Genomic DNA, 24,073 nt, shown 5'->3' with positions numbered 1-24,073 from the left:
GAATACTATACAGTCACAATATTTGATACTTAAAAGCTTTATAAGCCATGTGTTATACTTATATAGATGTTAATTATTAGTATTATAGTCTACGGTAATGAAAGGAAACAATCTTGTCAAGCTCCAGTTTCAATAAACCCCCCTTTATCGAGGAATGGTATAAGCTAATTTGGGGCCCCAAATTCAAACAGGAGAAACATAACTCGATCACCTGATTGCTGCTGTTATTAACGCAATTTCTCGATGATTAAAAGGCTCTGATCGGAGATTTTCAGCCTATGCAACGTTAAGATAAATACGGGTAAGGTTTCAGTACATTTTCATTCTTCTGATTTCTCTAAATGTGGTATTTGTAAGCTTGATCTTGTTTGAGTTGTAGGAGATTAGCGTTTGTTGTCACAAGGTCAGTGCTACAGATGTTACGTTATTCCCAGCCTCTGTACTTTCACTGAGATTTAGACTAAGGACATAATGTGTGCGATGGGTCCGCAATAAGCCCTGTGTATATAGAAAGTTAGTAGATACAGAATATAATCTGTAGTGGCCGCCTCAGTGACGTGTCCTGTGATTCACTAAGTGATTATGAATGAATCCCTCTGACTCTGAGGCTTTGTTATGAAATGAATACCAGGCACTTCAGTTGTTGGCTTCTTCTTTTATTTCAGTGCTTTCTATCTTTTGAAACAATACACTGACGTACTCTGTCTGAATTTCATTCCCTCCCCTTTTGACATTGATTTGACAGGTTCAGGAGGCATCTCACTCGCTCACACCATCCAGGGAAGGCCACACCCAAAATCAGCATCACAACACTATGGATTTGCCGTTCTGTGCATGCCTCCTGTTGCTATGGCAACTGCCCATCACTACCTGTCATGTCCACATCCACCCCAACCACTACCCTGACCACTATGTGGATGGAGAACATGATGCTGAGTTTGACAGGGAGATACTGCTGGGAGGGAAGGTTTGTGTGTTCTGTCAACAACTCTTTTAGCATTTCAAAGAGCTCTTCTATTGTAATGAATCTGACACCCTCAAATTATGCAGTATAGGCTCCTTTCAGTCATGAAATTGGCAGAAAAAGGTTGGCACAAAGTGAATTTAATACTTTGCAGTAGATCTAGACTGATTTTCTTAGATTGACTCTATACTAAATATAGGTGCTCTGACACTCTGTAATAGAAGAGATAATGACATGCTAAAGATTATCAAATTAAAAATTTTTATATCATACCCAGGCCAGGGTATTTATATTCAATATCAGTGTTTTTTTTTTTATGGTCCGTATTTCACGTTAGGGCCAAGGGCTCCATAGTTTGATTTTAACAATTCCAGCTCAGTCCCAGCCCTCCCGCGGGTTGGATTGCTTTCAGCTGTCAGGTGTTCCTACCTGCGGCCGGGCCGTACTCAAACAATACTGAGTACCCCATGTTGTATTTCATATTTATCCCACGTATAAATATTTGTGTTTCCGTGAGCAGAAGGAAGCAGAAGAATACCAGAAGCTGTCCCCTGAAGAGTCCAAACAGAGACTGATGTTACTGGTGAAGAAGATTGATGTGAATGGGGATGGACTACTGGACAGAGGTGGGTGTCTGGTGATTGACATGGATCAAACTTAGGTCCCAGGTAGTTCTGTTATACTCACAGTCTTGATAGTCTTGACATGAAATCCCTAGCCTTGAAGGTAGGCTGTCCCGGCTTTCCTGGCAATACCGGATATATGCTAGTCAGGGTTTCAGGTCATGAACTAACATGGGAATAAACGTTTCCCCTGAAGACTTATTTACTGAAATAATGTATGATAATTAATAATTCCAAAATTTTGCAGACCCATGTGCTAAACAGGCATGATCTTAATTAAAGTCTTAGACTCTGAAAAAATTCCCAAGAAGTCATGCTAAATACATATGCAGAAAAATATTTTAAAACTGTTAAATGAAAGATGCATTCTTCACATCATCCTAATTTCCCACCATGTTGACAGATGAACTAGTGGATCACATGTTGGAGTCTTTCAACACCTACTCTGTTGAGGAGGCCAGAGACACCTTCCCAACTATAGACCTGGATGAGGATGGTAAGGTGTCCTGGGAGGAGTACCTACAGGATACCTTTGGTGCTGAGTACTCCATGGAGGGGGACCCTGCAGAGGATGAGGTACAATCATTTCAGTTGTCAAGGTTGTTGTCAGCCTGTACTATGAATATGCAGGAAACATAGTCCACTGTTGTCTTCAATTAGTATTTCCTCTGCACATATTGTTTCTTACCAGCACTGGTGGAAGTTGTAATAAACATTCAGTACCTGGAGATAAACTTATAGGGGAAACATATAAATCATATGTAACTGCAAGGACTCTCAAATATGTTAGGTATGTAACTAAAAAGTAGAGAGGAATATTGATGAACATATAATTGCCTGGAACTTGAGAATGTGCATTGAGTTTCACATAACGCTATGAAAAAACTTGGGGGAAGCTCTATTTGATGGAAATGATATTGTATCATTGTGATTCAGAATCATTGTGTTGAGTTTTACGTTTTGTCCCATGTTTCCAGATGATCCAGGATGACCGCAGGTTTTTCCAGCAGGCAGATGAGGACCAGGATGGGAAGCTAGACGAGGTGGAGTGGCTGGCCTTCCAGCACCCTGAGGAGTATGTCAGGATGCATGTGAGTAGCTCAACTACATATCCTACCCTAGATGTTAACTCTCTTACTTTGGAGTTTTGGATACATATTCATGCTTTTGTACAATTTGGCTAGGCCTTCCTACAGAGGTACAGGGATCGTAGAATTTGGAAAAAAAATTGTGAAATTGGGAAATTGGTCAGGGGAGTCAGTCCAGGCTTAGGTTCATGTTTACCCTCCTGCGTAACCGACCAACTCCTCTGGTGGAAGTGGAATAAAGGTGTGCTCTTATAAGAAAAAATGTTAGAGAACTTTTTTATTGTACAAATAAACTTTCTTCCAACACAAACTGGATAAGTTTTCAATCACTACTGCACCTTCTTTTAGATCACAGTACATGCAATTATTTATTTCAAGCTAAGCATGGCTTGTCCATTTTCATGCATTTTTGTTTGATGCTGATAACCATTTTTTCAGCACTTTCTTGTGGAGGAGAAGTTGGAGGAGAGTGACTGGAATGAAGATGGGAAGATAGACTTTGATGAGTACCTGGGTGATGATGAGCCTGATTCATGTAAGTACACTTGGTTCTACATAAAGTTTCTTTGTACTGGTGCAATGTGCGTAGAGTGGTCGCCTTGCAGTTGGGAGTTTGATCCTGGTCGAATCACGCAAAAGACTTTAGAAATAGTACATGCTACTTTCTCTGATGAGCACTTAGCATTTGGGAAATGCTATCATGGTAGATGAATACACAGACCACTACCAGTGGACCAGCCCCCTGCTGTAGTGATTGCACAATGCTCTGTGGCATAGGCAACAGAAACAGAGATACCATTAGGTGCCATTTGGTGTGGGAAGGACTTTAACCTTCAACTAAGGTCAACTTCTACTTTTTGTACAATAAGTTGTTTTCCGTGTCTAAATTACACAAGGTAACTTTCTTTGATTCCCCAGCCTACAGTAGTGAGGAGGAGTGGAGGATAGTGGAGAGGGAACAGTTTGATGAGTATGATAAGGATGGAGATGGAGTGTTGGAGGGGGAGGAGGTCGCAGCATGGGTCACTCCCAACCACAGAGAAGCAGCTGAGGAGGAGGTCAGAATGGTTGCACCATCCTAATCTTGGATGTGATGTTTTCACTTGTTGGTTTGTTGGTATTTTTGTGAACACGATAAGAGTTACACAGGGATTTGTAGTTTACTTCTTGTTAACTATCATATTCTTTTTCCTAAGAAAGAACTGATGTAATATCAATGCCTTTATTAAACTGCCTACTTTTAAAACTACTAGTACAAACTACTAAAACTACTACTGTATAAGCATTACCACTTGAATACGATAGAGGAAACTACCTGTATGCTGCCTTAGTGAACTTCAAGGAAACTCTTGGAGTGCTGTTTGCTTTGCCAGTGTGGGCAGTTAGGTCTTGAATTGTATTTACACATTGTGTTCTGTTTAGCACATGTATTCACATTGTATTCCAGAAAAAAACCTCTTGACTCAGTACTGTATACGTACCGTTACTTTTGGTTTGTCTTTGCTCTGTACATTTCTATGGAACATACCAATACCATACTCATTGCAGGCTGACCATCTCCTGTCCATGGCCGACACCAACAAAGATGAGAAGCTGTCGGCAGAGGAGATCATGTCTGACCCCGACCTCTTCCTGCAGAGCGACCTGACAGAACAGGGGGAGCTGCTGCACACCATAGACCACCAGGAGCTGTGAGGGTCTTTGTTACCTTTAATACAAAACCACCACTCTGTTCTGTTGCACAAAAAATTGACTTGCCATGTACAGAAATTCTCTAGAGTAATTCTAAACTAAGACTTAACCCCCAATCCTACATGGAATGGTAGATAGTTGTCACTCTTTCACTTTGGACAAATGGGTAGATGTGAACGAACATCAGGTTTTAGGCACCTATTAGGCAACATTTCTGGTGTTCTGGATCCAAAGCTGTGGTTCCTACCTCACTAGAGCCGTATAGTTTATAGGGCAACGCAACTGGTCCATTTCTTCCTATGACATATTTTGTTTCTATAGTAAGTTTCTACATGTTATTATTTATAGCATGCTATGCACCAAGGGTCTCTTGCACATGGCCATGTATACAGGGTAGGATTAGTTATAGCAAGATACATGTCATGTAAGTAACCGTCAATGTTTAAGATTGCAAAGGCTGTCTGTATAGAAAGTACCCTGCTGTATGTATATATAGACGCCAGTATGAGAGACATATTCCACAATGATCTGTTTTGATTGTGCCATTGGTCCCCTTGCCTCATGTTGTTACATGTTGTAGGTTTAAAGGATTCTATTACAAAAATAAGAAAACTAAGCATTTAAAGCTTTTTTCCATCCTTTTATACAAGATAAACTTTAAGAAACATTCCAGGCAAGTTGGAAGTTAGACCTAGAGCTACAAGAGCAGGACAGTCCTTTGATCAACTATTGTTTGCCAAGTATAGAATACAGTAACTGTAAATTCTGCCTAACTAGCAGGGATAGAAATGGTAATCATGGTCAACCTAATGGTAGTACTTGTAAGAGACTTTGCATGACATCTCCACAAAAGCTACCCCGTAGGACTTTTCAAAGCTTGACTCTACCTCATGGACATGTGAGCTGCAGCCTGCAAAGTTGGCATGTATGTTACTTTAGTGGTGCGCTCTTTAATAACTGATTTTTTTCTGTGACAGCTCACATGACAGGGTTTGTGATCAGTCCCAAATCGGGATGTGCACTTTATAAGGGATGTGTCCTTTGTCATAAGAAATACAGTAACAAAAAGAGACAATTCAATGTACCTTGACCCAGTATTAGTTTTTCCACCTATTGTGACAAGGACAATGGTCATTTACAGTATTAAAAGCATGCTCACAGAATTCTACAATACTATAATTATAGCATTGGCCTCTGACCATATATATGATATACAACGTAGTATGTTGCATAGAGTGAATAGAGATGTTGCATTTATTGGTTTCTATGTGGAAAGATTGTGTAGTGTGGTTTGTCATAGAGACAAAATTTTCAGTGTTGCATTATTGCCGATGTTGCTTCATGTCAAATACATGAATTAAAGATATAAAATTGGATGAAAGACAATGAGATAGAAAAACTTGCAAGTCTAGATAACATCATACAATGCTGTTCGATATAATGTTAGTGTCCCACATTTGTATTTCAAGCCTTGAAGGTCTATTTAACTGTGTTAGCACACTTGTAGCTTTGATTTGAAAATGCCATGTCTTAATTTAGATATGCTGCTTTATTCTGCATTTTTTATTTAATGTTAATTATCATATCTTGCCTGTTGTTATCATTTTAATTTATCTGCCTTGTTATTACTATTGAATACTGAAAAGCACATGATTTATAATTCATTGATGTTTTATTGGATTAAAGTAGCTTTTTGATAAAGAGTGTGGGAAGGAGATTTGCTTTGGTGTGTCCATTAAATTTGAACATGAGAATAAAATGCAATCATTTTAAAACCACTTATTTAAATCTAAAAGGCTATCACAGAATTGACTCCTCACCAATACTGTAAATAACCCAAATGCCACCAATTTGCATTATATGTGTCAAGGGACATTCATACTTAAATTCAGATTTATTACTTTGGAATTGCTCCCAAAGGTTACTACTAAGGTCACCCCCAATGGTTGGAGGGGAAGCGACATTCGGGAGCTGACCAAGGCTAACAAGGCAGGATTCCAGGCTACAGATTTACAGGTCATAACGATATGTGATTCTTCAGAGACCACAACACTATGTTTGAGATAATATATTCTTTAATGACTAATTGAGTGGAATGCATAAGTGGCCAGTACTTCATGTGCTGGCTGAAATATCTTCATTTATCAAGCAAACATCATATATCTGTCATTCAATCTTCATTTCAATCTTCAGTTAATCAAACAGCAGGCAATTTTTACTCCTACAAAATGTACATAGTACATGTACTTGGCAGCAAAAATAATCATCATTCTCATCTCATGTTAAATCATGAATGCCAAATTAAGGCAACAATGGATATTTACTTTAAAGGCCATTATTTGGTTAACAGAACAAACGTCTGGGATATACATATATTCGATTCGGTGATGAGTTTCAATAGTAATCAATAATATGGGTAATGCACTTCTTATGATGATAAGGTACAAATTTACATTTCAGTAATGGTATCTCTATACTTGCTTTATAAAGGGTAGAACAATAATTTGGCACAGACTAACTACTGTGCAAATGACATCAATCTTTGCAAAGAGCTTTTGTGTCGGATCTGTCTTAGCTCAGCGTAACTTTTGCAAACCTATTATCTTTTCAAATTCCTCATATTCAATATATTTGGCTATTTTACAAAGTATCTGTTTTAGTATATGAATCAATATGTAGTCAGTCATGGAATCCTTTACCAACTTCTCTTTTGCAAATATATGGGTAACAAGTCTGTATGCTACAGCAATAAATTGTGATTTTGAGGCATCCTAAATACAACCTGCTGTTCAAGGAAAAATATGAAAGGATGGTTACAAAGTTGTGATACTTTTAGATTTTAACTGAATCATTGATTGTCTACAAACATCTACAGTACTGTAGCAGCAAATGATAATAAAAGATTATGCTTTACAATTTAGTATGGCGAAAAAAAGGCTAAAAACACTAATGAACAGAAAGAAGAAATCCCCCTGGTCCAAGCATTGTGATCAGCTTAGCCAGTCCAAATCATCATCATCATCCTCGTCAGGGAAAAGGGGAGGCGGTGGTCCTGGTTTGAATGGCTGTGATAGAGACATTAAAAGTCATCGTCAATCTGATATAATTTGCAGTAAGCAAAAGCTTCATGGCACAGTTGATAAAGAAATGCATTAACAACATTAGATTTAGAACGAAAATTTGTGACAGTATTTGACACACACTCACTATCCAGTTTATCATCTGTTGTTCCTCATCAGGCGAGTTAGATGTGCTTGCAAGCAGCAAATGATGAAAAAGACATTATAAAATGCAGTATAAACACTAAAACGAATTCATGCAGTAAGAGTGAATCTAAAAAATAGGGAGAAGAGATTCTGACTCATTAAAAAACTGAGCAAAAAAATTCCCCCCAAAATGAGCGAATCTAAGTAATGTGATCAGCTTAGCCAGTGAGTCCAGATCATCAAATATTAAGACTTTTATAGGCTATTTCCATAAATAACGTAAAGTGCTTCTGGTCATTTCTCTCATCCTATGCAAAAAGCATGATATTATGGAAATTTTTTAATGTAATAAGTTGCCTTCAAAACCTACAGTGTATATCATCAATACTTACATCATCAGCATCATCAAGTGTTGCTTGTTTTGTCTTGTCTTTCTCCTTGTCCTCTGACTCCTCATTTTTGGGCTGGACACCAAACGTATCGGCCATACCATCATCCAGGATGTCATCATCTCCAAAGATATTGCTGAAAAACAATATCAAGAATGTTGTTCTACTTAGAGTTTACTTCTCGTATTCAATGAATAAGCATGCTAAGTATTCTAAGTAACTGGTTGGAGTAAAAGGAATGTAAAATCCTGTCTTCATATTAACTCTAAGTTTGACTAATTAAACTTGGTAGAAATGGCAGTGAACTTTCTTGTTATTTTCTTGAACTGGTAAGTGTGTAAACTCCTGCCAATATCATCTAGTCTGATTTTTAAAAGTCCATTTCATCAGATTGGTCCAACAAGAAAGAACGGTTTTGTATCTGGTCTGGTACATCATATACAAAATGTAGGTACCTACAAAGGTGCTGAACAAGTGTAATCAGGTTCCTTGGCCTTACCTTACATCTGGTTTCTTCTCCTCAGCAGCTGGCTTCTCCACATTCTCCTCCTGCTGAATATGGTTCGCTTGATCTGATTGGTTCACAGTGACAGTTTCATGAACTTCTTCTTTTTTCTCAACAGTCACATTATTCTCAACACTCTGGGCTTCCTCAGAAGCTTGCTCAGTCCTGTTATTGTCTGTCTGGTTTTCTACAGTTTCTTCACTAACTTCATCATTGGTCACTGGCTGTTCTGCCTCCTTTGTATCCTCTTCTGCTTGTTCCATGGTTGCTGATGGAGTCCCAGAATCCTCTGTGCCCTGTTTCCCAGAATCCTCTGTGCTCTGTTCCTCTACAGATGCTGGTGTCACAGAGTCAGGACCTGGAGGGTTTTCAGTTTTGCTTGTCTCTGAGCTGTTTTGTTCTTCTGTGCCCCCATTGGGAACTTGTGCAGGAGGTTCCGTAGACTCTACAGACTGAGCTTCTTCTTCTTGTGCTGCCTCTGCTGTAGAATATGCCAACACATTCATTGCACAGAATGCATTTGGCTGCTATTGTATAATAGAGCAGTTCACAAAGACTGCATATCTTTATTTTTTTGCATCACTGGGCCATGGGTAACTGTAAAAGGCTAGGACTTTGTCTAGCATTTTCATCTATAAAGTTTGATCGACTTCATCTTCATTCTACCGGCTACGTTGATACAAAATTTGCAAAATTGTTTAAAATATGTTACAATCAAAATCTTATGGAACACACAATACAAGATAAAAGAATTGTTCAAAGGTGGGACTGTTTCAAAATTCAGATTCACTATTTGTTATTAAGATAGTGTTTTACCTTCATTCTGTTGCTCTTTTACTTCTTCTTGTTTCTCCTCCTCGTCTTCCTCTCCCTCTTCTTCTTCTTCATCCTCTTCCTCCTCCTCCTCCTCACTGTCCTCCTCACTCCCTGACTCTTCCTCCTGTTTCCCCTGCTGTGGAGCCTGCTGGGATAGCAGCTGCATGGTGGTTGTTTTGATGGCATTAACGATGGCTGCCAGGACAGCCTTCCCTGCGTACGACTCCTCCGGCTCAAACTCCGCTCGCAGGGAGTGGAACACCTGGTTCATGATCTTCTTCACCTGAAAGGAAGTCCATACCAGTATGACTTGTCTCTCCTTTGTGCCTGAATTCATGCAATTACAGATCTGAGCAGGCATACATATCAAAATGGATATACAGTCTGTATTGTGATCTTTATCTGACAGCTTTTGATCACACAATGTATTTGATTAGATTGGTCTCCATCAACAATAACCAAATGTATATCAGTACAAGAGTCGATATTTCTTTGGTGATTTCATTCAAAGACGTGTACTTTCAAAGCTAGGGAGAATTGACCGTTCAAAATTTTGTTTAATTAAAAAATCAAAGCTGGTTTCTCGAGTTCATTACCAACATATTCACTTACTTCTTCTGCAATATTGGGTGTGGTCCCTGTTGCCATGGCACCAGTAGAAGGCTGATTCTGGGCATGCTCCAGCTGCTCCCTAAGTCCAGTTATCTGTTCCTCGTATCGCTCCTTCATACTGACTGCACTGCCATGCAGACTGGTGTACTGAAAATTGAAGTAAAATGTGTCTTTCAAGTTGTCCATTTCCCACCTTACTATACATGTGCATGGGTAAAATTGTCACATTTCTGTTACATACACAAAAATGTATGTTCAGGCAAGTCCTTAAAATGTGTGTCTAAAGAGACTGCTACAAAGTACATAGCACACAAAATGACCTGAAAGGACTTGATCTTTTGAACATACCGAAAAATATAAAGTACTTGCAGCTAATATATTCAGCCCCAGCCATTGCCTTACCTTCTCCTTCCACTCTGCCATTTCTTCCAGCTTCTCTTCAAGCTCTTCTACCTTCTGGTTATCCTCCCCATGGGAGTTCTTCATCGCTGCCAACTGCAGAAACAAACAGAAAAACAAAAATTGTATATTACCACCCAGGTCAGGAATTATGCTTTTTGGATAAAAACTGTTTGAATAACAGTTACTGTACTGAAACCTTAATCAAGACAAAATACATGTTCACACTTTAGACACAGACTCGACAGAGTAAAGCATTTCTAATGACCACAGCTGTTATATCTAACATGATGTTGTGTTGGTACTGCCCCCCACCCACCCACCTTGGCCTCCATGTTGGAGAGTTTGTTGTTGACCTGTTCCTTCTCCTCCTGTAGCTCCTCCATCTGTCTCCTGTGTTTGTCCTGTGTCTGTGCCACCAGACGGTCACACTTGTCCTTCCACTGGGTCTCGATCTCCTGCTCTACTGCAGCCACCTGGGGGTAGGAGGTTTGGACATAAAGTTTCCATTTTACAGACATAATACATTTTTCTTTGCTTTCAATACCCCCCCCCCCCAAAAAAAGGAAGTCTTGCTGCTCAAAAAACATTTGTTAAAGTGGGGATCCATTTGTCCTCCAATGTCAATTTAGTTGGAATTTTGCAAACTGTTGTTTATAGGTTTATTTTGCTTTTTGTGCATGCACTTGTTGTTTTTGCATAAAGTTTATGTGTAAAAGAGTCTTGCTACTTTATAATTTTTAAGTAAAACAAAGACACATTTGTATCACAGTCTGGTATATGCTAAATGATGACAGTTGCAATACTTTTGATAACCAAACTGAGTTGGTTGTATCTAACACATGTAGTCTGCCATACACACTGTACCTGTTCTGCAGTCACAGCATCAGTTGAAGCCCTCTGTTTTCTCAACTTGGACCTCAAGTCTTCAACTTCCTCCTGATGACAAACAAACATTCACATATGAAAAAATAACCAAAAAAAATAATAACACAAAATAGCACAAAAGCTTAATAGCAATAGTTCAAACTTATGTTGATATGTCTAGAGACCACAACACTTCTATGGCTTGTAAGGACACAAATGCAGAATATGAAAGTCAAACTGAGCCATTCTAACCTCATGTTGCCTCTTGATTTCCTCCATTTCATCCTCTAGCTTTCTCCTGTCTGCTGTTGCCTTGGTCTTCCTTTCTGACAGAGTCTGGAAAACAAGTTTGTCACAGTCTAGCTTACCGATGTACTGATAGTTACATTGTATGTACTAGTAGCTGTTGTTTTGAATGCAATGTCTGTCAGTAAGTTGTCTCCTAATGGTAGTAGAATATTTCCTGATGCTTCAGAACAGCTTCAGCAAATTATGAAATTAGAATCAATCAAAACCCACAGCAAACATCTGTTTATATCAGACTTAGTACATTTCAACTCCAATTATCAACTTTCATAAAAGGAATCATTAAGTTAGTTGTGTGTTAAGTCTTAACAGCAAAATAAAAAATGATGGTTACAGAAGTTGAGGAAGACCACATTTTCCAAGCATAACACATTACACCTCAACAATGTATAGAAAACTAGATTATTTTTAGTCACTTGGGGAGAAATTCTACTACTGTTAATGTGGAAGATACTAGAACACCACTACAGCTCTATCTACATCTGGAAATATTCTGTGCACTGGCCTCACCTCCCCTTCTCCACTCTTGTCAACAAATCACCAACAAGGAAAAAGACAGAGAGAAGGGACCAGTGGGGTGAACAAGAGAACATTAGTCATTTGGTGCGTCATTGGTGATGATTTTATTTACTAAATGGTTGTGAGATGGAAAGAGGAGTGATCAGGGATACAGAATCAAAATGTCACAGTGTTGAATTATGTGTCAAAAAATAAATTCATCTAGTAATACAGTTGCTAAATGGGATTAGGTCATACTCTATTCTAGTGCCCAGGTTCAGACAATGATGAAGAGTTAACTATGACACTAGTAGATATATAAAATGCATGTATTGTAATTTTGTTAAAGGACAATCATATGTAATAACAACACTAGGACAACTAGTGTACATGACATGTAGAAAGACAGGAAAGATTGAAGAAAAGAAATGATACATAACCCCATATTAAGTAAAGGCAGGGTTTTATTTCTTATTTGAGAATATGATGTTCAATGTTAATGTCACTGTAATACGTTATGCATTAGACTACAGCAGATCTTTTTCCATATATAAATGGAATTTACAATCACACTTTTCATTAAAATCAATCTAAAGCTCCCTTCCAAAAGATCACACAGCAAAATTCTTTGAACTTGTACCATTTTTGTTGAGAAAGCCCACAGGCCATCTTAAATTTATGTCCTCCTTTGCTGTAAGTGCCTACCTTTTCTAGCCCTTCCTTCTCAGCCCTGAGTTCTGTCAGCTCATCCTCCATCTCCCCCATCCTGTTGTCCTGCTGCTTCTTACTCACCTTCTCAGTCTTCATGGTCTGCTGCAGCTCCGACAGTTTGGAGTCTGTTTCTGGGGTGATAGACCACAAAGATATTATCAAACAATGACAACACACTTACATGTACATGCGTATCATGCTTATAGGTGCATGATACCTTCTTAAAAACAGGATCATCATCATTGGCAGTCATTCATTATCGATCATTTGAATAGCTGTTTACCTTTACATTAAAAAACATTGAAATAGCAAAGTTTGTTTGCATAATTTCAACACCATCACATCTTTCATAAACATCATAGTAATACTAACCTGTTGCCTAAGTGTGTTTCTGTGGCTGTAGTACTAACCTGTTTTTGCCTGTCTCAGTGTGTTGAGTTCTGACAGGTTTTTCTGCGCCTCCTGTGCAGCGTTGTTGAGCTGTGAGGTCAGATCCCCCTCCTGTTTCCTCAGTCCTGCAATCTCCAGCTGCAGTCGGCTCAGCTGCGCTGTGGTGATGCTAAGCTCATTGGCCATCTGCACCTGAAGTCAACACAAGAGAAGCAATACATCTTAAACACGAGCTCAGAGACCTCATACCTGCATGATCTATTCAGTTGTTTGTATATATATTTCTTGTTTTATTTTGTCTCATTGATTATGCACATACTGCTGTAGTAAGCATAAATCTATTTTAAATGATGGTCTTGAATCTATCAAAATAGACATGTGACAGTCCATTCCTTTGCTGCAAGGGGGCACGTCAGAATCCGGCACATCAGAATCCGGCACGCCAGAATCCGGCGCACTGGCAGAATCCACAAGTGTGATGGTGCCGGATTCCTTTCGGCAATGGGATCCTAGCAAGCAAGCCTACCCACCCACCCTTTCATTTTCAACAGAGAAAGTGCTCTCGGTGCCTTTACATTCTTTCTGTGGCACATTTCATGATTTATGAAACTTTTCCACTGATTAAAACCATCGATTTAAGCCAATTTATTTAAGAAACCAACAAAATTTTATTTGCCTTTCAATGTGACAAATTTTGACAACAGTGAGACTTGTCAGGATGAAATGGTACTGCAGGAAACTGCACAACAATAGCTGCATTTGCCTTGCAAAGCAAAAGGAATTACATTTTACATATTTTTCTTTCCATAGGCAGGTAAAGGTACAGAATACAGGTACAGTACATATAGGTACTGCGGCTCAGGTACTAGATCAGGTACTTAATGGTGAAGAGTAGTAAATATTGGGTCAATAATCCGAGCCTCCATCTTTACAACACTAGTAGGTTTCTCTATGTTACTATCACTTATTGCCTAACCAGCACAAGTACAGTTGATATTTCATACCAGTTAAACTTGTCTCTATTGGCAATCATTGCCTACCTTCTCCTGTTCCAGTTCCAGCACCCTGGCCTGAGACTGGGCAGCTGTGTTCTTGAAGGTGTCATTTCTCTGCTCCAACATTGTGTTGCTTTGTTCTATAAACCTTTATAATTCACAAACGATATTTCTAGGTTAGTTGACACATTGTAAACAGAAAAGCCTGCTGTATTTTAGAATTACAATATTCCTGAGCATGTATTTCTAAATGAAAAGCCAGAAATCCATGGTAAAAACATTGGTATTTTAAAGGCTCCTCTCCATCTGTAAAAGATGTTGCACATAGATCATGCTGGCTAGTTCATGCTGTTGCATTCTAATTTGTTAGCTGAAAGTCTTTCATATTGAATCTGTAATCATTCCAAATGATATAATGGTATAAGCATTCTATTGAATCCAAAGAGAATGATATACTCTGGAAGAGCTATTGATGTTTTACATACTTTTGATTCCTCTGTAGCAGCTCAGCAATCTTCTCATTTTGAGATTCCACTCTGGAACTCTTTTCAAACACTTCCTTTTTCAACCTCTCATTTTCCTGAAAAATACAGCACATTATAAGACACATACAAGAAAACTAACTACAAGGTACATTGCACAGCTAACATACTCAAATTCCAAAGTTGTAAGACTTCAGTTAAGGTTGACAGGGCCTTGCACACAATGTATAATAAAGTAGTCACCTGTAGAATTCTCTGGATGTTTTGCATGAGGACTGAGGCCTCCATGTAGCCCTGTGGACCCTGTGGGACCAGGCTGTTACCCATGCCATGGAGCTGCAGGTTGTCAACCTAATCAAAAAGAAAAATCTGATTGTTATCATTTCTTCCAAGGTTGATAGTCAACAGTTGCAAGTAAACAGTCGTATCTTTCAAGTAACTAGGAACTTTCAAGTGTACACCATATATAATGCACAAATGCCATACCTCAATGTTAGCATAATATGAAGTCAACAAATAGAAAAGAGTATCTGAAACATGGTTTTTATCATTATATATAAAACACAACTCTTCTTACCTTGGAGAGAATCTGTTCCACTTTGTCCGTTACTTTCCCAATGGCAATCCTCATCTCTGTGTTCTGCTGCCGTGTCTCCGACACCAGCATGTTGGTGTGCATGTCATTTCCCGGTTGCCCTGGAAACGGCTGCTGTTGCCCTGGAAACTGTTGCCCGGGGAACTGTTGTTGTCCAGGGTACATGGTGTTGTACTGTGGGGGTGGGGCCTGGCCGGGCTGCTGGTAGTTGTAGGGTGTGGCAGAGGGAGCAGAGGTTTGTGGGTACTGGTAGGGAGGAGCAACGTGATACTGGTCAGCGGTGGTTAAAAAGAAAGAAGGGAAAAGGAAGATTAGTTCGTGTCTGGGATATTGGAGCTAGATGTTGGCATCCATTATCAAACATTAATAATTTATAATATAATATATTCAGTTTGTACATGAAATATGACAGGTATACTGTGGAACATGTAACCTCTCAGAGGATGAACTGAACTGAACTGATACATTCTAACATAAAAACTACTTAATTTTTGTATTCTCCATACGTAAAAGTCTACATCATCAGAAGAGTCTCGTATAGAGTTTGATATGATTCTGACTATCATTAGCACCTGGAATGGCTGCGGCTGCTGCATCTGTGGCTGGAACATGGCCACCTGCTGCTGAGGCATGCCAGGTGGGGCAAAACCTGGCCAGAAAATATCAAAACAATAAAGATTGAAATGATTACTGTTTAACTATCTATTTCAAGATTGTGACAACTGCTATATACCTCAACTATGTTGATATATTCCATCGCAAGTACTTGAAAATAACTATACAGTATATTCAATTGTTTGTAATACATAAGTGGTACATGTATGTAAAATTGTTGATGTAAAATTGAATCAACATCTAGTTGCTATGTTAGGATATGTTGTGCAGCCCACCTTGAATGCCCGGCTGCTGCACCTGTGGTGGTGCTTGCTGCGGAGGGGCCACCTGCTGGGGCGGCTGGGCGACCGGCTGGACAGGTGCTGCCTGCTGAGGTACCGGTTTCACCACCTGTGGCTGTTCCTCCAGCTCAGGTTCCACATCTCCCTCCCCCTCCCCTGGCCCTGATGATGGGATGATGGCCTGACCCATCTTGGCCATGCGAGAGATGAGTTTAGCCTTGCTGCTGGAGGGGTGGCCCAGCTGCTCACTGATGGAGGATGTCCTGGCCTTAACACTGGTGTCATCAACTGTAGCCTGGACACAGTAGGGGGTATATAACACAATTCAGGATAATAAGAAAGTATCTGCATCAAGAAAGAATATACAGTAAATTTTAAAATATTTGCAGTTTTTTTTCATTTTCACAGTTTTTGCCTCTCTTGTCTCTCCACCTGCAAATCATGACGCAATATATTACTTTGTACATATTGGACAACAACAACCCCAGGGTTGGACAAGTTTTCTAAAATTGACTTGTCCTATCGGGCAAGTAGTTAAAAAATTTAATTGCCCGAACCAACTTTTCACTTGCCCGAAATCTAAATGACATTTTTCTATGTATATTCATGGCCTTCAATGGAATTTTTGTTATTGGCTCTATTTTCTGTGTTAATCAATGCTTGATGTCATGACTTTGAAAAGTAGCAAGTAACGTTACATCAAAATCTCACTCAATGGAGGAAAGCTAACTTGTCCGATCGGGCAAGTGGGGAAGGACATGCACTTGCCCAATTGGCATTTTCACTTGCCCGGGACTATAGGGCTAGTGGACTTGTTTATCCCTGAACCCACTGCTCCAACGGCCTAAAAAAGACTAAGGGACTACCTTTACCATTACATTTTACTTCTGCACTACAACAGTACTAGTTCTTTTCAACAACAAACCCAGAAACACAGTGAAAATATCCTTTCCCTGCTATTGTGAAATTGAGTCCCCTTGAAAAGACAACAATTTACAATGCTAAGACAGCATTTACTACAGTACATGTAAGGTATGAGGAGGTAGTTAAAATAATGTTTCTAAAATTGTCAGACTTCTCTAACCTGGGGTGCTGCCTGTGCTGGTGGGGGTTGGGCCTCCACAACGGGAGAGTCCACTCTTGGGGCAGGGGAGTCTCGAGATGATGTGGACCTGGTGTCTTCTTTGTTGAACTTAACCTTGATGGGAAAGAATTTAAGGACAAAGTTTCAGAAGCATGGTTGCTTTTTATATCTATCTGAACTTGTAGATTAAACTTTATCTGCAACATTCTAAATTGAGTACATCGATTAAGCCATCACATTGGAATGTACACAGCCCTTACTCACCTTCATGGCGTGGACTTCAAAGACGAGTGTAGCGTTGGCAGGTACCCTGTTAGGCACACCTTTGGCACCGTAGGCCAGGTTGGGGGGAATAACCAGGAGCCTCTTCCCTGATTTCTTCATCCCCACTGTTCCCTCTTCCCACCCCTGGAGGCAGACAAAAGTCAAATTTTAAAGATCTAAACTTTATGTTACATGACTGTACAAGTACATGTAGCACAGAGAGGATAGAAAGACACAATCTCAAACTGTGGAGGCATGATATGAATTCAGTATCAACATTACTTTTGCTACATGCTGGAAACAGTCGTTACTGCAGTCTAGCTGATTTGCAGACCTTACCTTAATGACTTTTCCCTTTCCAATTTTGAACCTGAAGGCCTTGTCTGTGCTCATATTACTGTCAAAAACCTGAAACAAACAAAAAAGAATCAAGTTATCCATTAGGGGCTTTCATGAAAGCTCCAAGTCAAAAACAATGGCTTGTGGAAACGAATACCACTTGTGATTGAGATGATACTATATCACTCAAAGCCAGTAGGTTATGTAAAAATGATGTTATACAATGTAATTTCAAGATTGCACTTCTACTAACCTGACCAAAGGTGTTGTTGCTCAAAAGCCATCCAGTGTATTTCATTTCCATGGAGTCTCCCACATCGACAGCCTGGCCCTCCCCTAAGACTAGGTCCTGATGGACTATTCCATCTATTGCACCACTGTTGGCTCGGGACATTCCAATCTACAAAAGAGCGGTGGTAAGGCCATTACAGAAAATGTAAAAGTTTTGAGACCAGCAAATTTTGTATTGTATAACAATAATTATGAAATCATAATAGCACTCACATGTTTTGCAAAGTCCACAGCATTGGACTCTGATTCAAACATAATAGACCAGGTCTGTCTCTGGTCATCATAGAAGGAGGCATAGTTGTTGGCTTGTACCTGCATATCACAGAACAAAATAAGCATTATACAACTTGATAAAACATTGGGTTTCCTAGACATATGTATTTCAATATCGACAATGAAAAGACAAGTATGATACTATTCTTAATATCATTCAAGGCTAACATGCACATTGAAAAAGGTACATGTACATGACTTCTTGACGTATAAATATGTAATTCTTAGCTCTCATCAAAGAAAATGCCCCATGGGGCCTCCCTAACCAAGTCTCATTTTGACTGCTACATTCTCTAACCACTAGAGTACACAAAACATGGCCTTGAGACATAGTTCATCACATCATGGATGTCTAGAATGGTAGATGTGATGTCATACTTACAGTAAAGCTGAAGGTCCTTGTGACCTTGGCAGTGGTGACAGGTCTATCCTTACTCACGTACAACAGGATCTTGTACTGTATAGGTAAGGGGAACAGATAAAAATGTTAAAATAGATATTGAAGAAACTTTCTTGGTATGGTTTGGCATTCCATTGTCACTTTTTATCTAATCATACCAAGCATCCTGAAGGGAAGGTTTTAAAAAAAATGCAAATTCGGAGGAATTTTCCAGGCAAAAATGTGATAGATTTACAATTGAATATAATGCAATGGGTGCATTGAGTAATCTACTGATTTGTAATCTAAAATTTGTATTTTGGCTTCATGATCCATCTTTTACTTACATCACTGTTGCTATGGCTACCAAGAATGGCCGCACCCAGCTTCCCCTGCTTGACATACTGATTGTCCACACTGAGGAAAAATACAGACAGCAAATCTCTGGTGAGGGATCTTATACATAAATGTGCTCCATATACATCTGCAATTATCACAACTAACAATATACACGTCAGGCATTGCACATCCATACAGCCTAGCATATTTTTTACTAGCTTTAATCTAATTTACATATCTATTAAATCCTGGGATATGCAATGAACAAGTACTAGTCTAGAATCATTAAATTATATAATAATTTAGAGATGCCTACATGCCTAATACCCAAGGTTTTCCCCCTTTTCTGAACATTCCAAAAAATGAGTTATTCTCTACATAAAGGACCTACTATTTGTAAGCATGTACAGCGCATGCAAACAGTAGAGCTGGAGCACTGCCACTTTCTGCCTTCCCTGGCTGTGCCTTCTTGGGTTCCTTCGGTGCAGTGTACGTCAGGGACTCGTTACCGGCCCTAGCACTTGCCTGGTCAGCACCGAACAGGGAGCCAAGCTTCGACCTTAAAAATATCACAAGGTATACATGTCAACATTCATGGCTTCATTGAGATTTAGGTCTAGATATATAAAATGACCATCTACATTTTGTAAGTCATCGTATCGTCCTATCGTAGTTGCATAAAATGGTAAAAAGTAACGAATTGCTCTAAATCTCCAAAATCTAATTTCAATTACATCATGATCATGTCAATAAAACACATCTCAATTTGATTTATCGTTAAAGCTGACATGATCTATTTCATATAGACACTGCCTAAATTGATTTGAAAGATACATCAGTTTCAAACTGAAACAGCAGACATGTTAGCTATAAAACAATCAACAGTTTAAAATAAATAAATAGCCATATCTTTTAACATTTACCTGTGCCTGTATCTGAACTCATCACTAAAGAACCAACTCATAGTAGACCAAGAAAAAGCACAAATAATTAGAAGAATGCTGACAGTTTTTGTGCCCTCACAAGGAGTGGACAGCTATGTCATGACTCCAGAAAGGTCTGGCTCTTGGGTCTTGTAATTTGGCAGATCAAAACCACATCTGACATCTAGTATTGATATGTTAAACTGGTGGGATAATTAACAAATATGTTAACACATTATTCTGGTAAACACTTTCCATCTGTAGCCTATCACTAGCATGTAGATGCAGTATGACCTGACGAGGTTTAGAGAAAGGTCTGCAAGTAAGTAATCTAATACTGTGTGCTATTGGGATAGTTCATTACTGTACTTGGGCAAAGGATTCTCCTATGTATTGGTCAACATATAAATTGTACAATCTAAACCTATCATTTAGGATTTAACAGTAAGAAAACTAAGATAAGAATATACACATCCTTTAAATCGTCTACATGTACAATTACTAATATTTACAAGATATTGATGAGCTCAATTAGATCGAGATGTGTATAATGAACAGTCCCTACAGGTTACAGTTTGCTGAGACTTTCTGCAGGCAGGATATAGACCCTTGACAGTCTGGCAATGACTTCAACATGTAAGGACAGGGCCGTCATTGTTCCAACAACAACTGACTCTCAGTCATGCATTCCTTAAATGTAACCCTATTAAAGCCCCTGAAAGTAAGACTCGTGACTATACTATAGGCTATATGTATACACTTAAGAATGTTTTATAGGTTAATAGGCATATGGGACCATGCTGTCTAAAACAATTCCATGACTAGAAGAATCACAGAATGGTTGCTGACTAATACTTAGATCCTTGTACCATAGCATCGTTGACATAATAAACATATACAGTACATCATTTTTTTGAGGGGGAGATACAAGTTGCTTTTGAACTGCATGTTCAAAAGCATATAGTGGAAACATGATTAGACTGGCATCTGAATGTGACTCAAGCTAAAAGTCATGTTGTTTGATTTCCCATTCCGTCTGCGCACCATGGTGTCAGGGCAAATATCACATGCCTCCTACAGCCAACATAACCACGCTGACTGCTGTCATGGGTTAACTCAAGGTTAAAGGTGAAAGGTTAGATGGATCAAGAGAATCACAATGGCTGTCACCATTCTGAATACTGTACATTACAAGGTGTTTGTCTTTGTATTGTATCTATGGTCAAGACTTAGTATCTAATGTAGTACAATGCTTAACTTTCTTCCAACACAAAGGTCACAGATCACATTTTCAACGACCGCTGTCGTCTTTGTCAGGATCAATACTGATGACCAACCACTTCAGAACCAGGTGTGTAGTCAACCTGCACGTTATGCACAGATCCAGAAATGAGGTCCCTCCCCTACAAAGTAGTCCTGTATTGTATGTTCAAAAAATTGCAACATTTTGGAAAAGTTTATTTTGTTGGGTACCAAAATCATATTCAATATTATAATAGGTAGCTCTTAAGGGAATGTTCAAGAAAGATAATCTTGGTGGTACTGTTGTCAAAACAGTGAAGGGCGCCAGGTGTGGGTACTGTACCATATCATGAAAACAAGGTTGTAACTTTTTTTATGAAAGACTACTGTTGAAGCAAACTAAATGTCAACCAATGGCTATGCAAGAAGATGTTTTTGGTTGGTCATAATTTATGCAGGACACCGAAGTGAAGATTATCTTACAGAAGTAAATTCCTGTAAAAAATATAAAAGCTAGAAAGTGCACAGTTCAGAACTAGTCTCTTGGCGAGTACAGCAGTGGCAACATTACTGCTGACCACTTGTATACAGTACGTAGGAATTTTGACTGCTACTGAGACAGAGGCTTATTAAAGTTGGGTAAGTTGGGGTTTTTTTTCAAGATGAGGCATACCTACACTGGTGCATTTCATTCCAGTGGTGTGTCCATAAAAACAGGAAAATCCTTGCCTTTCGAGTCTCAGAGAAGATGTTATTTTCAGATCTTTATAACATTACTTGTCTTAATTTACTAAAGATTAAAATGTGCATTGTACATTGAAAGATGGAAAACTCCTTAGTCTCTGCCAACACTACTTCCAATTTTCAGCACTACTCTTGTTCCACTCTACTAGTACTTCGCTCAATGTGTCGACAATGATTTGCCTCCAAACGGATGTGGGACTCCTTGGCTTTGCATGATGCCAGTTTGACCGTCAGGCCGGCTTGCCACCTTTTGACACAATAAGGGCAGCAAAGGAGGAAAGCGGAATTGATTCTAGCTGACTGGTGTTGGCTCTCCTGGTATCTCAATCACTTCCTGCGTTCTACTCATCCTTGGTACTACTACACCATGTCTAAAAACATGAGAGTGAGAGGTAGAAAGAACATCATCTGATAATAAGATTCTGACTCATCATGTCATCATGTGCAGAAACGCTGGCGGCTCTCCTGCCATTTTAAATATGATGATATGTCATGACTACAAACTTAGCGTGTCCCTCAGTACTTCGTGTCAATGTGTCTAAACCTGCCCCAACATCTCCGCCCAGATGTCAGCGGAGTCAGGGTAACTGTCAAAGTTGCTTTCACATGGACAATACTGGCACTTTGACAACTTGGTTGTTGAAAATTTGTTACGTGTACACCTTAGTGTTGAAAAAAGTTAAGCATTGTACTATGACCACTAACAGCACTGATGAGCTTCCATGATAACAGTACGCATACACTGAGAAAGAAAGTCTGAACCAGGTAAAAACTAGAGTTCGGAGACCTCATACCTCCATGAAATATTCTGATTATGCAAATGACTTTCACATTAGCATAATTTATGCTTGCTTATGTACACCTTTAACTTACATAGGTCACAGTGTTGACAGACCAATCATTTACTACACGAAATAAGAAAAATTAGGACACTTTCAAATTAATTATGCAAATTAGGGGCTTATTTGCATAATTAGTATCTGCTTAACTTCCGCCTGCCACAAACTACATATGTAACATGTATTTGAGTGATATATTGGAAAACACTGTAAATATACATTTTCCTCATTAAGTATGCAAATGAAGTCCAAATTTGCATAATTTTGATTTCATTATGTACATCTCTGCTACATGTACCTGCATACCAAATATCATGGAAATTCATCATTCCTATGTTCCGTTATGCTTCTTGGAAGATTTTGACAAAAATGCTCCTGCAGTTCCAGAGCAAGCTGCTAGGGGGTCCAAATATACACCACTTCTTCCTTACATCAAAAGCTATCTGCCACCAAGAAATCAAGACCATAGCATGTCCAGATAAAAAGATACAAAAAATTGGAGTTCTGCTGCAGTACCAAGGTCACACACCAGGGGGCCCAAAATTGACCTTGACCTTCGTCTTCCCAACCCCTACCCACATACCAAATATCATCGTAGTCCATCGAGAGGTTCTCAAGTTATGATGTCCACAAATATGCGGACACACACACAGACAGACACACAGACACACAGACAGACCAAAAACTATACCTCCATTTTTTCATGGAGGTAACAACACAGCCAAATCAAAACACATGAGTACATTTGAAATTTGAGTACAGCAAAAGTTCATAATTGGCACATTTAACACAAAGAAAAAAACTACCTAGGCTAGAATGCTTTATCTATTTTCTGAACCGAAACTTAGTTTGATAAAATTATGGTCAAAAGTCATTATATGACCGGTTATTCGCAAACAACGGACCCGCCACATAAACAGGAAGTTGAAGATTTGAGTCAAGAAAAATCCTTATATTCGTGATGTGAGACAATTCTTACCCCCCTGATGACATGCCCGAGGGTGTAAGGAAGTCATCGTCGTCATCTCCAGTCAGACTGAACATTTTAAAGATGTTTTAAGACATCAAACAGGTACTTTTCTTGCACTTGTGGCTTTCAGAGTAGCCAAGTGGGAGGGGAGTCATGTGAGGATTTGGGCGCTTCCATTAAAACAAAGTGAGGTCACGAATTCTTTTCTTGAATGTATCATCTATCCATAAGAACATTTTAACAGCCAAAAATAGCAAATATAGATATATGTAAGGTTTATAAATGGAAATGTATCTACATATAGGTCTTCAAAAAGGCACAGTACCTATTCTTCTAAATATTAGCACTCCTA

The 24,073-nt window shown here is 39.0% G+C and overlaps 2 protein-coding genes across 6 annotated transcripts; one reads left to right on the top strand and one right to left on the bottom strand.

The window, feature by feature from the left end:
* The first annotated feature begins 153 nt into the window (after positions 1–153).
* LOC118422091 (reticulocalbin-2-like) lies at positions 154–6,221 on the top strand. The gene is made up of 8 exons (XM_035829632.1): positions 154–291; positions 746–967; positions 1,485–1,590; positions 1,991–2,163; positions 2,565–2,678; positions 3,114–3,210; positions 3,594–3,733; positions 4,224–6,221. The coding sequence occupies exons 2-8, from the start codon at positions 815–817 to the stop codon at positions 4,368–4,370; spliced, it is 930 nt and encodes a 309-aa protein (XP_035685525.1). The 5' UTR covers positions 154–291; positions 746–814; the 3' UTR covers positions 4,371–6,221.
* A 203-nt stretch (positions 6,222–6,424) lies between these two features.
* Positions 6,425–23,903, bottom strand: LOC118422078 (FK506-binding protein 15-like). Of its 5 annotated transcripts, none has more exons than XM_035829594.1 (27): positions 23,731–23,903; positions 19,395–19,562; positions 19,012–19,081; positions 18,668–18,742; positions 18,226–18,324; positions 17,975–18,121; positions 17,722–17,790; positions 17,383–17,526; positions 17,119–17,232; positions 16,029–16,329; positions 15,711–15,787; positions 15,121–15,408; positions 14,787–14,894; positions 14,547–14,641; positions 14,107–14,209; positions 13,087–13,258; positions 12,671–12,807; positions 11,978–11,992; positions 11,414–11,497; positions 11,162–11,233; positions 10,618–10,770; positions 10,298–10,390; positions 9,896–10,042; positions 9,284–9,566; positions 8,462–8,948; positions 7,966–8,098; positions 6,425–7,432 (listed from the first exon to the last, which is right to left on the bottom strand). In XM_035829594.1, exons 1-27 carry the CDS (start codon positions 23,793–23,795, stop codon positions 7,358–7,360), a joined length of 3,774 nt encoding a protein of 1,257 aa, XP_035685487.1. In that variant the 5' UTR covers positions 23,796–23,903; the 3' UTR covers positions 6,425–7,357. The 5 variants fall into 5 exon arrangements, with proteins under 5 accessions (XP_035685487.1, XP_035685488.1, XP_035685490.1 ...); XM_035829595.1 differs by having other exon boundaries at positions 8,462–8,945; XM_035829597.1 differs by having other exon boundaries at positions 15,121–15,384.
* Positions 23,904–24,073: the final 170 nt, after the last annotated feature.

This window comes from Branchiostoma floridae, chromosome 8 (assembly GCF_000003815.2).
Source record: "Branchiostoma floridae strain S238N-H82 chromosome 8, Bfl_VNyyK, whole genome shotgun sequence".
NCBI classification, from domain to species: Eukaryota; Metazoa; Chordata; class Leptocardii; order Amphioxiformes; family Branchiostomatidae; genus Branchiostoma; species Branchiostoma floridae.
The sequence above is the reverse complement of the archived record's forward strand: the minus strand, read 5'-3'. Positions and strand labels throughout refer to the sequence as shown.